General features: G+C 57.6%; 2 protein-coding genes across 2 annotated transcripts; one reads left to right on the plus strand and one right to left on the minus strand.

The window, feature by feature from the left end:
- Window positions 1–85: 85 nt before the first annotated feature.
- LOC106900353 (ribosomal RNA processing protein 36 homolog) lies at window positions 86–1,926 on the plus strand (the record flags this gene model as incomplete). Its single annotated transcript, XM_014962379.1, has 4 exons — window positions 86–232; window positions 355–429; window positions 544–661; window positions 895–1,926. Coding segments are annotated over 4 exons (480 nt in total), but the record flags the coding sequence as incomplete, so codon positions are not given.
- Window positions 1,927–3,843: 1,917 nt separating this feature from the next.
- LOC106900369 (transmembrane protein 121-like) lies at window positions 3,844–5,502 on the minus strand. Its single transcript, XM_014962399.1, has one exon. It carries the CDS (start codon window positions 5,400–5,402, stop codon window positions 4,413–4,415), a length of 990 nt encoding a protein of 329 aa, XP_014817885.1. The 5' UTR covers window positions 5,403–5,502; the 3' UTR covers window positions 3,844–4,412.
- Between the last annotated feature and the right edge of the window lie 8,046 nt (window positions 5,503–13,548).

Below are 13,548 nucleotides of genomic sequence, written 5' to 3' on the forward strand. Positions count from 1 at the left end.
TAGGTAATACAGCTAGTAAAAAATAAAAAATAAAAAAAAATATGCAAGGTGTGATCCATGAGAGTAAGCAGGCTATTAATGGGGTAATCCTGGCCACAGCTCATACCTTCGCCTTCGCTGCCTTCAGGTCCAGAGAGACCCTCGATTTGATGACCTGTCTGGAGAGTATAATCCTGAAATATTTATGAAGACCTACAGCTTCCTGGACAGCATCAAGAAGCAGGAGAAGGAGGTGATGCCGCGTGCCCGTCCTTGGCCCTGAGAACCTTGCTTGGCAGGGGCAACTCCCCCGAAGGCCTTTGGCAGTGAAGGCAGCAGGCAGGCGGTCATGCAGCTTTCTGCTCTCTTCTTCAGATGGTTCAGAAGCAGCTGAAAAAATGCAGGAATGAGGAGCAGAAGGAGAAACTCCAGCAGCTCCTGAACCGCATGGTGAGTTCGGTGCGACATCTCCCCTCCTGTGAGGCAACGCGCTAGGAGAGAGGGATGTGTGAACTGATGCCTGCCTGGAGGCTTGCTGACACACAGGCCATCCTTTCTGTACAGACACAGCAAGAACAGGAGCAGAAAAAACAGCAGCAAAGGAGGGAGAGGGAGCTGTTTTTGAAGAGACAACAGAGGGAATTGGCCAAGCAGGGAAAGAAACCCTTCTTCCTAAAGAAATGTAAGTACTCGGTGTGAACGTGCTGCGGGATGGCCTACAGGGGGGTCCTGCTGACAGGACTCCAAGCGCTGGAACCGAGTTGTCCATAATATTCCCCAGAGCTGTGGAAGGATTGTCCTAGTGCTGGCACTCGAGGGATGAGCCAGGGAGGGAGGGAGGGGTGAGAAGGGGCTGGTCTGTAGAGATGATTTGGGCTTCAGTTTTAAAAACCTTGCCTCCCCTCTTCCCTACAGCCGAGAAGCGGAAACTGGAGCTCGCTGAGAAGTATGCGGAGCTCAAGAGGAGTGGAAAGCTGGAGAGCTTCCTCAGCAAGAAGAGGAAGAGAAACGCCATCAAAGACAAGCGCCGTCTGCCCTCACAGAAGGACTGGTGACTGCTGGACAGACATGCTGTTGTCTGGCATGGGGCCTCGCTCTGCCCTGGCCAGGCCTGGAAGGTGGCCATCCCTCTTCCCCCTATCTGCCTCTCACCGCACAGCGATGCTGTTGGGCAGCCGAGCAGAGGCTGAACTGAAGGAAATAGCGCTTCTTGTAGCTGAAATGTCCTCTTCACTTGCAGTTTACACCACGTCTGGGTGGTGACAAGTCTGTCGTGTAGATGCACGTGGTGTTGACAGCTGTCTCTGTCCTTGCACCTGCTCGTCTCTTCCTCTAGCGACGGGAGCAGGAGCCCTGCTCTGTGTCGCTGCCTCTCCTGCAGGTCTTCTCAGACACCAACTGAGGTGGGAAAGGACCTCAGGTGGGAGGGCTCTGGTTGCAGTGCCTGCTCTGAGCAGGGCTAGCACTGACTTCAGACCAGGTTGCCCAGGGCTTCTTCAGTTGGGTCTGGCAATGTCCAAGGACAAACATTGCCACTTCTCTTGGTCTCTCCTCCACTGCTTCAGGTTCTCAAGATGAAAACTATTCTTTTCTTTGTTTTTTTTCCCTCCTCCGGGAAACCTGGCTGGGTTTAGTCCATAATCACTGTCTTGTTCTCAGTGAAGTGCCTGGCTCTGTCTTCTCAGTAGCCTTGTCGTAGGTCTAGGGGGGTGGGTGGGAAGGGGTGCTCTTAGGTCTCCCCTTTCTGAGGGTGAATAAACCCTGCTCCAGTGCTCCAACCTTCTGACAACTGTCACATCCTCAACTGCTGGAGTCAGCCCAGAGGACCAACATCTATCTTCCTGGAGGTCCAGCCTGGGATGTGGTACCTGGGTGTAGTCTCCCAGGTACTGAGTAACGGGAGGGAGGAGCGTGGGCTGTGTCCTGGTGGGGCTGCCCTTCCTCACAGCCAGGGTCTCCCCTTTCTGAGGGTGAATAAACCCTGCTCCAGTGCTCCAACCTTCTGACAACTGTCACATCCTCAACTGCTGGAGTCAGCCCAGAGGACCAACATCTATCTTCCTGGAGGTCCAGCCTGGGATGTGGTACCTGGGTGTAGTCTCCCAGGTACTGAGTAACGGGAGGGAGGAGCGTGGGCTGTGTCCTGGTGGGGCTGCCCTTCCTCACAGCCAGGTTCTGCCGCTCTGCAGTGGGGCTGCCTCTCTGCCTGGCTTCTCAGGATGGTCTCTCCAGGGCTGTTAGTGCTTCTAGGAAACCGATTTGGTATGAAATAAAATACCTTAAGTTTTCCTTTATTCCCCTTCTTGGTGCTGTTACAGTCAAAAGTGTTTGTATTTACAGGAGTTATTTCTCCACCAGCTCTCTTGTTTCTCCTCGCTCCCGACTGCCCGTCTCCTGTGGCTCTGCTGGCGAGGAGGGGACAGGGACATGACCCAGGAGATCTCTCTCTGACAGGTCAGAGCGTTGTGCTGGGGGGAGAAAATGGTGCCTCGGGCTCCCCAGGGCAGAGTGCTCCCTGGGCACAGCCGTGCTATGGGGCAGCTGCTGTGTGGGGCCTGGGGAAGGGCCTTGCAATGAGCAAGAAGAGGGAACGATGAGCAACTCCATCACGCCCACCGGAGGGTGTTGCTGAAGCATCTGCCTCCGCTTGCAGTTCCTGTGGGTGAAGCGAGTTCTGCTCTGCTGACGGGTTTGTTTGTAACTGGGGGGAGGCAGTAGGAGCGGGATGCGCCAGCTTGGCTGGAGACCAGCATGGAAACCCTCCGCTGCCTTCAGCCTCCCCGTGGCTCCGTCCTCCTCTTCTTGCCCGATGATGTGGGACACGGAGCCTGCTGCGTCCCTGTGGTACCTTTCAGAGGAGTGGCCTCGGGAGCAGTGTGGCAGCACCAAAGCCCAGCCTGACCCCTTTGTGGCAGTGGTTTGCTGTCTCGTGGTCTCGATTTTTTTAATCCAGAGCTGAACAAACCTCCACCTGTAGTTTAATGCAAGAAGGGAAGGAGGTTGGGGCTGGGAGAGGCTCACCCCCCTGTCACTGCTGCCAGGGCCTTGCTGTGGGGCCATTCTGGAGTCCACATGTCCCCATCCCCAGCTGTGGGTAGGACCTGCCCAGCAGGGAGCAACACGGTGCCCCCCTCGAGTGGTCCTGTCTTCCCCTCCTGCCCATCTGGAGCCAAATGGCTCCTTCCTGCTGAGGCCCGCATGCCTGTCTGCAAGGAGGACATCCTTGCTGGGGTGTCACCTGCTTCTGAGGAACACCTATGGCCTCAGCGCGTGTGGAGGCTTTGTCAAGTCAGGGGGAAGCCCTGGGGCATTGCCCAGTTTAGACAATCTCGTGGTGACACGGGGCGTTGGGGCAGGTGGCAGCATGGCAACACCAGCTCCAACAGGAGGAGGTGCTTCCAACATCTCCAGAGCTTTCTACTGCTGGGGGGGAGCTGCTCTTCCCAGTTGCCTCCCAGCCCTAAGGAGTCAGTTGGGTTATTTTCCTTCAGTTTCTACTTCTGTCCCAGCAGTGTGGCTCTGCCAGACCTACTCTGGTGTCCCTCCAGGTGGAGCGTGGGGGTGTGCTGTGGGTGTCCCTGGGGGAGGGCACCAGTTGATGTCCCTGCAGCTGGTTGCACAGACAAAGCTTCCACACGTAACCCCCAGCCCAGTGACACCCTCGGAGCCCACAAGACACTCACAAGGACCTTCCTCTCCTCTCCCAGCTGCTGGGCAGGAGGAATGGCTTCAGACCCAGGTGACAGCCTGGGATACTGTCACCGAGCGAGTCCCCCACCGCAGATGTGTCCCAGGCACCCATGGGAGCTGGGGGGACCTGCCTGCTGGCAGGGACACAGACAGGAAGGAGGCTGCAGGGCTCAGGTCTTTTATTGCAAAGAGGGAGATACGAAAAAAGGACAGTCACCCCCTCTTGTTGTCCCCACCCCGGGCTTGCAGCTGGCTGAGGGGTGACAGGCAGGGGGAGGTCCGGCCCTTGCTCCCCCAGCTCAGGCAGTGAGGAGCAGGCTGCTGCCAAGCACCGAGTGAGAGCCAGACCCCACCCCAAATGTAGGGCAGGTGACCCCCCCCGGTGTCCCCACGCAGCCACCATGGCCTGAGCCCTGGCTGGCCAGAGGGCAGTGCTGCGTGGGGGGAGCCCGCCTGGCCCCAGCCAGACGTGGCATGTGGCGTGGCCTCCTCCTCTTCCTCCACTCCGCTGCCCGTCTCGCTCGGTGGGGTGCCGAGGTCCCAAACTGCTCTGTGACCTTACGGAGGCTGCGATGGGGGACCCCCGCCACGCCATGGCCCTTGGGGACCAGAGCAGCTTTGCCCAGGGAGGGGAGGGAGCAGGGTGGTTGCCCTCTGTCCAGGAGGAGAGCTCAGCAGCCCACCTCGGGTTTGCAGGTACGGCCAGGCGTGGTGGTGCCCAGGCTGTGGCTCCTGCTGGCTTGTCACGTGTTGTCCTGGGCCAGCTCCTCAGGGCAGGCAGGCTGATCCCGGGATTTGTGGAGCCCTGGGGAGGGCTGGGCCTGGGAGCTGTGAGGTAGGGCCGGATCCGGCCCCGGGGGAGTGTGGTGCCGGTGCCGTTGGTACTGCACAAAGGTACAGACCTTCAGCCCAATGGCCAGCATGTTCTTGCCCATGAAGATGCTGGAGACCCGGGCGTCCCTGAAGAAGATCATGTTGCTGCCTCGGATGAAGATGGTGGTGATGTTGACAGTGAGCATGCTCAGCATGGGGTACAGCATCATCCGGTGCGGCATGATGCCGATCCCTTGCATGCTGATCTCACAGAGGGACACGCAAGGGAGGACCAGGAGCAAGATGTAGCAGTAGAAGAACATGATGCCCTCAGCCCAGAGGGGCAGCCCCTTCTTTTGGGGCTCCCACAGGTTAGCCTGGATGTCCAGCACGTCCAGCATGTCCACAATGACCCAGAAGAGGCGGTTTCGGAGATCTTCTTTCTTCTTGAATGTCCTGACATACTCCATGTGCTCCGTGGCCACCAACAAGACGTAGAGGGCTGGGATGCAGATGGAGAGCAGCAAGGTCAGCGCTTTGCGGGCTATGAGATCCAGGCTTTTCCGGTCAGCTTTATAGTTCTGGTACACAAAGTAGACTTTGATCTCCAGAACGAAGACATACAGGAACCAGAGGATCATGGCGTAGCCCCGCTTAGCTGTCTTTACCTCCGCCCCGACCCAGATGGCCACGTAGCGGAGCACCAGCAGGAAGCACAAGTCACCCATTGCCACCATGACACAGACGCCCAGCTTCCTGGAGCCCTGGCTCTGCTCCACCAGGTAGGCGTCCATGAGGACGAGGCTAGTCATGATGAGCACAGTGGAGAGGCACACGTGGGGCTTGCTGACGGGTGGTGGGGGAACCATCCTGCATGGAGGAACAGGCAGGGTTGTCAGGGAGTTGCTGGGATTCCCCATCCCTACTTTTGTGCCCCCTTCTATTCCTCCCACCTCCCCCAACAACTGCGGGTGGCTGAAAGAAGGTGGTGGGGAGGGGGTTTCATAGACTCTTCTCCTATTTTGTGTACCTGGTTTGTTCAAAACCTTCAGATTCCTAGCTGAAGTGCTGCTGAGGCTGTTGGCCAGGCCATCCTGGTGGCACATGCTGGTTGAAACCCAGCTGCACGTGGGGACACGGTGGGGCAGGCTGGGCAGCCTTAAAGCACTTGGGGTGCTACTGCCTTTTCCAGTAGCTCATCACGCTGGTCAATCTCTGCTACCGTGATGGATATATGCCTTATTTTCCATGGGATGTCCCAGCCAGTGGCACTGGGTATGTTCTCCACCCCACGGCACGCAAGACCATATCTATGCTTTTAAACCAAACGGGTCCTTAACTGCTACGATCCGGGACCGCTCTCTTTTTAGTCTCCTTTATTTTCATGCACAGCATGAGGCAACGGATTATTTTTAGCCCGGCTGTCCTGTTGGGGTGGGAGGGAAGAAATCAGCCCAACATCTTCAGCTTCCTTCAGCCTGGCTCTCCCCACACGAGCTGTGCCTACAGCCCTTTGCCCGTGCCCACCCTGCCCCAGCACCAAAAGCGAGGGGGGGGGGGAAAAGCCGTACCAGCCCCACAGCTCCCGGGGCACGAGGAGGTCTGCAACAGGCCCCTCAATTTCAGCTGGATGCTCAAGCAGGGTCCCCAAAAGGACCCCCGCCTGCTTTGGGATGGCACCGGGGGCTGTCAGATTCCCTCCCCTCTGGCCAAGCACAGCTGCGGGCAGCCACTGCCAGAGCCGGAGGGAGGCCGGGAGTCGGGGCCTCACCAGGCGAGGGCTCGGCAGCTGCTCTGGAGGGGAGCCAGCCCCCCGGGCTGAAATGGAGGATGGAGCTGGCCTTGCTGACTGTGTGGGCACGGCGCTGCACCCTCAGCTGCCTGCGCACGAGCCCGCTCACCCACACCTGGGCCGTGCCTGGGGTCCCGGGATGCCATCCCGCTCACCCGGCGGTGATGCTTGACCGTAGAGCGGGATGGCGACCGTGGGGTTTAACGGGCTGGCGCTGACACAGGGCCCCTGGGCACAAGCCACCTGAGCTCCTGTTTTTTGGGCAGGGGGGTGTCCGGGCAGCCACTGCCAGAGCCGGAGGGAGGCCGGGAGTCGGGGCCTCACCAGGCGAGGGCTCGGCAGCTGCTCTGGAGGGGAGCCAGCCCCCCGGGCTGAAATGGAGGATGGAGCTGGCCTTGCTGACTGTGTGGGCACGGCGCTGCACCCTCAGCTGCCTGCGCACGAGCCCGCTCACCCACACCTGGGCCGTGCCTGGGGTCCCGGGATGCCATCCCGCTCACCCGGCGGTGATGCTTGACCGTAGAGCGGGATGGCGACCGTGGGGTTTAACGGGCCAGCGTGGACACAGGGCCCCTGGGCACAAGCCACCAGAGCTCCTGTTTTTTGGGCAGGGGGGTGTCCCACACAGTCCTGCATCCCCAGGTCCAGAGCCATCCTGGCATGTTGGGGGAGGCAGCGAAGCCCGAGCCTGCCAGCCCCGGGTGCCTCTTTAGAGGAGGCCATCAGGCGGGCACGGGGGAAGGGCTGGATGTGGCACATCTGGAGTGTCCTACACAGCTGGGGGTGGGGGGGGCAGGGGGGGGTCTTCCCTGCGTGTCACCCTCTCGGCCTCACCAAGCCCTTGGAGCCCCACCTGACGAACCGGGGCTTGGCCGGTCCCCGGGCTCGGGGCGGGGGGAGTCACCCCGCTCTCTGCCTAGTAACCTCCGGTCCTCCCGCTTCCCTCCGGTCTCCATCAGCTCCCGTCCCGGGGACACATCCTGCACCCCCCCCGCGCCTCCAGCCACCCTTACCCCCCCTCGGCTTCCTCCCCCCTGTCCCTAAATCCAGACACCCCCCCACCCCCAGGGCCATGGGTGCTCCTTGTCGCAGCTCAGGAGGGGTCCCAGCAAAATCTGGGGCACCCAGGGAAGCCTGGGTCTGGCAAGGGTCCTGCCCACCAGGAGGGGACTGGGACCCCCCGTCCCCCCAGTCGGTGGGGCCCCAGAGAGCTCCAGCTCCACTGGTAGAACTTGTGTGGAGATAAAGCAGGCCAGCGAAGGCAAAAGGTTCCCCTTGGCCTGGTGGACATCCCTCTGAGCTTTTTCCTAATTGATTTAGGTCTTAGCTACACAAGGAAGGTTTCCCAGGGTATCCCCACTCTGAGTTTGAAATGTTTATTGTAAATATCTATGTATTTGGGAAGATTGGGAGGCGCTGGGATCTCTGGAACGGGGCTAAGAGCAAAACCAGGCGTAGACCCGAGTGAGAGGCCAAGCGCCAGTCAGAGTTACCGAGTGCCAGGAGAAGCAAAAGCCACCTCACCTCCAGCTGTGACAGGGTGGCCATAAGTCCCCTGGTGTATCTGATGCCCTGGGGCATCTTGGGTGGCACCAGGGAGGTGTAAATCCCACCCGCAGTGACCGTGGCAAATGGAGACAACGAACCAGCATCCGGGCTCAGCTCCCGTGTCTCCCGGTGAGCGTGGGGTTGGTTTGCGCAGGCAGGTGGAGGGCCTCCGTTGCTCTGGGTTAGAGAGGTGCAACAAGTCCAAGAGTTTGGCTGTGGGATCGTTCTCCTAACCTGGGGAAAAAAAAAAAAAGCAGCGTGCTCCAGAAGGGCTGAAAGAGAGGAGAAACAAAGCAGCCAAAATAACCTGCCCCTGAAAAGGCAAGGAGACCTTGCAAGCCGAGCTGAGCGGGGAGCACTGTGAGGCATGAGGGGGGAAGCCACCACAGAAACAAACCCTCGATCTTTCTTGCTGGATGCAGAAGGGCCAGTTCTCACCCAGGATCGGGGCAGACTTTTATAGGCTGTAGAGAAGAGGCAAAAGGTCCACGGAGGCACCCAGGGGGTGATCACTGAGGTACCCACGTGGCAGAGAGAGGTGCTGGAGGCAGCTACCACGCAGTGGGGCTAAAGGCAAGATGATTCATCCCCGGGCTGGATTCATAAAACCCTTGAATCTTCACTAGAGGCTGGGACAGGAGGTGACAACATTCGCGTGGGAAGCAGCAAAGAGCTGCTTTAACGAGGCACATAAAAATAAGCAACCAAAGACCAGATACTTAACGTGCTTCTCTAAAAGGTGATGCTGGAACCAAGGTGCCAGAGTTCGCATGTGGCTGCAGCTGTGATCAGAGACGAAATGGAATGGAAGTGAAGAGGGGGCACACCAGGGGTCCCGGGCAGATGGCTGCTCCCTGGCTGCAGATCTGGGAGGAAAAGCACCTTCAGCTTGGCCCTGTGCTGCCTCGGGCACCCGCACCCCACTGTTATCACCGAGGAGTCCCTCTAGGGCATTGACCACCACGCGCTCCAAGGGTGTTGGGGGAGAACCAGAGTAATCCATCAGTCATGTGAACATCCTGGAAGGGGAACTGCAGGAAGCGGGGGAAGTTTGTCAGTGAGGAACGGCAAAGCAGCAGCTGTGATGGCAAAAGGCTGGCGGGTGGCCTTGGGGACCATGCTGAAAGCTTCGACTGCTCCAAAAGAGCCTCATAGTCCTCAGAGCCTGGCCAGAGATCGGAGGACAAGAGGTGGCTGGAACTGATGGGTGTCCCTCAGGAAGGCAATTTAAAAAAAAAAACAACAAACTGGGAGCAGCTTCTGAGTGAAAGATCACGGGGTGCTGAGGGGTACTTGAACATCACAATGAGGCCTCAGGTGCACAAGGTGCTGGAAGGTGACATCAGAGCAGGAGACCCAGAAATTGGGTGTGCCTAGTAGGAAAACAAAAGGACAAATATGCAGAGTCAGCCCAGGTAACCATTTGTCAAAATACAGAACAGAAGGGATGGAGCTAAGCAACAGTGACAACGTCCCTTGGGGTGTGGGCTGGGCCTCTGAGAAGATGGTGTCTATTGGAAAACCCTGATTTCAAACACAGTCACGGGCAGCGTGATGGGACAAGAGAGCGGGGATCCCGACTGTTTCCGCTGGGATCAACTCGGAGGAGGAGTGAAGGGACCACACCATGGAAAACAGCCTGATGAAGGGCACTGGGTGCGAAGCTGTGGCAGCACACACGCTGGGCCACCTCCCTGCACCCAGAGGAGAAGGTAACGCACAGGGTCCTGGCGTGAGATTTGGAAAACTGGAGCTTGTGGCATCGAGTCTGGATCACATAAACCCGGGAGGTCCCGCAGGGCAGGGAGCCAGCCCAGCCCTTCACCAAGTGAGGTTGCCGAGTGGCGGAGCGGGGACCAGCAGCCCCAAAACACTGGTGGTGTGGCACTGTCCCCAAACACGGTGTGAGCCCAAATGAGCCCAAACTGGATTTAGGAGTTGGGGGGAACGGCTGTTTGTGCCACAGCCACTGGGGGTCAGTGCAGACCTACGCAGCCTGAGCAGGACAAAGCCAGCCCTGGCTCCTCCTCATCCGCCGGTCCCCTCCACCCCAACATCCCCCCATGTACTCTCCAGCCCCAACCGTAGTCAGAGCACCCCCAGCCCCGTGGGGTGAGCTCCTTCCAGCCCCACATTGTCCAGGGAACAGCCAAACTCGCCTCTGCTGGGCTTGGGGCTTGAGGACACCACCATCCTTTCCCACCACCCCGGGCTGGGGCTGCAGGTCACGGTCACAAGGGAGAAAACATGGCTTTGCACCACGAAAGGTGCTCTCACAGTTAAAACCAGAGTGGTTTGAGAAGGACATCTGTATTGAGGAGAGATGCTCTACACTTGAGCAGCTGCCGTGCATTGCTGCACCTCAACCTTGTCCAGGGTGCAAAGGCTGAGGTGACACACGGCTCTTCCAGGCTCTTCCACTCTTCTCATGGCTGAGAAAAGTGCTGGCCCAAAGGTGGTGGGGCTGCATGGGCTTGACCAACGTACCAGGGGGGCACACTGTGGTGCCCTGTCTGCCAAGGACAAAGATGCCAGCTGCTATGAGGTCTCTAACCAGCGTTGAAGTGCTGGGGAGAAGCTGGTGGGCATGGTCCGTTTGGATAGCAGTGACACAGAGAAGGAGGAGAAAAAAAGGGGGGTTTCTGGAGACACGTTTCAAGCTGGTTGCCTGGACATTAAAGAGCCAGCATCGGGTGCTTTCCTTGATATGCTCAAAGATCATATCTGTGATGAAGCAAGTCTCAGCTTAAGAGAGAAAGGTCTCAGCTTAAGGGAAGGTAGTGAAGAAGCTAAATGAGATGATGGCTATGCCAGGCTCTGCTTAAGCTGAAAGATAACCAGGCTTTGGTACTTAAAATGAAAACCACAGGAAAATTTTGACGCCACAGATAGGGAAAACCCCGCCGTGTGTGGAACAGCACAGCTCTGGGTAGCTCAGACTGTAGGCACAAAGTCAATATAACATGAAGGTGGGGAAAAAGTGAAGAGCAGGCTGCGTAGCCAAGCACTCAAATAAACAAGGCACATTGAAGCAGCCTAAGAACAAACGCATAAATTCATCTGTAGAAAAGCCAGAAGGTTGAAACAAACGAGTGAGCTGCGGGAAGGATAGAGGTACTCGAAGGAAACAGGCTGCAGGGAGAGCGGCGGGAGAACCCCACCTCAGTCACACTGAACATCCCTCCAGGGGGAGCGCAGGAAAAGGAGGAAGCAAGAAACTGCAGGTGGTGGCTGTGATGAGAAAAGGCCATTTGTGACCTGGAGATCACGCCGAGAGCTTCAGCAGCTCTGAGGCAGCATCACAAATAGCAGAGAGTGGTATAAAGGGGGTTGGAAGCGACGGGCATCCTTCAACCTTCAGGAAGGCAGGGGAGAAGCAGCTCTCCCAGGCCAGAGAGGTGGCCCAGGAGAGCTGCAGGACTGTCAGCCCTTGGGGGCTTCCAGGAAAGCTTCGTTCAGGGGCTGTCCCTTCACCGGGCTGCCTTGGGCTGAGCAGATAAGTGCCTCTGGCCTCCTGGAAGCAAGAGGGCATCCCCAAAAACTTGGAGCACTCAATGCTATTAAAGCAACCACAGAAATAGTGGGAACGGTGACTAAGACTGGAAGGCAACTGGACGAAAGCAAACGGCTGGGGAGGCACTGCGGTGAGTTTTCTAGGGACAAGTCAACCCCCCAAGATCTAGCAGGGTCCTCAGGAGCAGCCGGCTGCTTTTTGGGAAAAGCAACGACGATACCCAGCTGAGATCAAACCCCAATGGGCGGAAATGCTGAGATAAGGCCATGCCAGCCTGACCATCACATGACTTTCTCCTGCCGCAAAACGAGGTTTTCACATTCGTCCGCAGAATGCCATGAAAACGCAGCTCATCCTTGATCCAGTTGGATTTCCACAAAAGCCCCTGCTAAGATCCCTTAGCAAATGCTCTTAGAGAACCAAGGCTGTCAGGGATGAAAGGAAAGGTCCTCTCAAGCATTAACGACTTGCTTAAGGGAAGGAAAATGCATCGAAGCAGCAAACAAGCTGTTTTGCGAGAGAGACGGGAGGTCCAGGCAACTCCGTGCTGGAACCCATGCTGCTCTCCAGATGCAGAAATGGGCTAGAAAGGGGGCAGAGGAGCAAGGTGGAGAAGTTTGATGGTGGTTGAAAGCTGATGTTAATACCTGCGTCTTACCAAGAAACCTGAAGGTCAACAGCAGATGAAACATGAAACTGACAAACATGAGTAAAAACAAGTCCAAGGGACAGGCTATAAATTAGACATCAGCATTTAGGAACGTGGCCATGAAATGCTTACTAGTAACATCCTGAAACCACCAGTGCTGTGCCCAAGATCCACAGTAGAAATTGTGGGTGTTATATAGTGCACGTTTGTGCTGCTCCCCCTTCTCAAACCCTAATCCTTCCACTGGCACGAGCCGCATTTGAGAGTCTGCCTGGCATAATGCTGCATCGATGGAAAACTCTGCTGCTGAACAGCACAGGTCCTGGCACGGGCTCCACAGAAGCTGGGGGCTTCTCTGTATTTTTGGTGTGACCACTACTGAGTCAGCCACTTCTTTCAGGTAGTTCTAAACACTGCAGCTCCTGGCTCATCTCTGTCTCCATTTGGAATCCCTCAGCCAGCATCACCCTGCTCCAATGTTCCTTTTCCATTTTATTTTTTTTTCCAGAGGCGTTTCAGACAGATCCTCTGCTAAGGCCCTGATAAAGGTGAGGTCCAGTAGGGGATCCTTCCCACTCTCTGCTGGAACAGCACCTCAGCAATGCATTAGTTCAGCTACTGTGCCACAGGCTTGCCCTGAACTCTGTGCCTGCACGCCCTGCTGGTCCTACAGATGCTCTGGTGGGTCCTTGTTCCCTGGGGTTTCGAGGGAAGAGTCAGTTTTAGCTCTCAGCTTCCTTTGGCATCAAGAGAAGTGTGACCAGCAGGGCCAGGGAGGGGATTCTACCCCTCTGCTCTGCGCTCCTGAGACCCCACCTGGAGCTCTGTGTCCAGCTCTGGAGTCCTCAGCACAGGAAGGACATGGACCTGTTGGAATGGGTCCAGCAGAGGGCCATGAAGATGATCAGAGGGATGGAGCATGTGAGGACAGGCTGAGAGAGCTGGGGTTGTTCAGCCTGGAGAGGAGAAGGCTCCGGGGAGACCTTGGAGCAGCCTTCCAAGATCTGAAGGGAGCTCCAGGAGAGCTGGGGAGGGACTCTTTGTCAGGGAGTGCAGTGACAGGACAAGGGGGAACGGTTTTAAATTGGAAGAGGGGAGATTTAGATTAGGTACCAGAAAGAAATTCTTTGCTGTGAGGGTGGTGAGGCACTGGAAGAGGTTGCCCAGAGAAGCTGTGGCTGCCCCATCCCTGGAGGGGTTCAAGGCCAGGCTGGATGGGGCTTGGAGCAACCTGGTCTGGTGGGAGGTGTCCCTGCCCAGGGCAGGGGGGTTGGAACTCAATGATCTTTAAGGTCCCTTCCAACTCTGACCATTCTATGATTCGCAAGGCTTGTGTTGCTTTACCATTAACCTGCCAGGCCCGTGGGTCTTTATTTTCCCTGTTCCGGCTCTGCCAGACCTCTCCGAGACACCCCCTCAGCCGCAGACTCTCCCAGGGGCTGGGCTCTGCACCGACGGCCCCCCCCATTCAGCCGCCGCCGCCGGGGGGTGACAGCGCGGCCTAGGCCCGGCGCTCGCCTTCCTGTTGCCATGGCAACCCCGCCAGCCGGCGGCGGGCGGGCG

Source organism: Calidris pugnax, unplaced genomic scaffold, assembly GCF_001431845.1.
Source record: "Calidris pugnax isolate Ruff unplaced genomic scaffold, ASM143184v1 scaffold147, whole genome shotgun sequence".
Lineage (NCBI taxonomy): Eukaryota > Metazoa > Chordata > Aves > Charadriiformes > Scolopacidae > Calidris > Calidris pugnax.

Coding starts and splice junctions, on each gene's coding strand:
- LOC106900369 (XM_014962399.1), bottom strand. CDS start 5,402: ATGGGGAATCCCAGCAACTCCCTGACAACCCTGCCTGTTCCTCCATGC.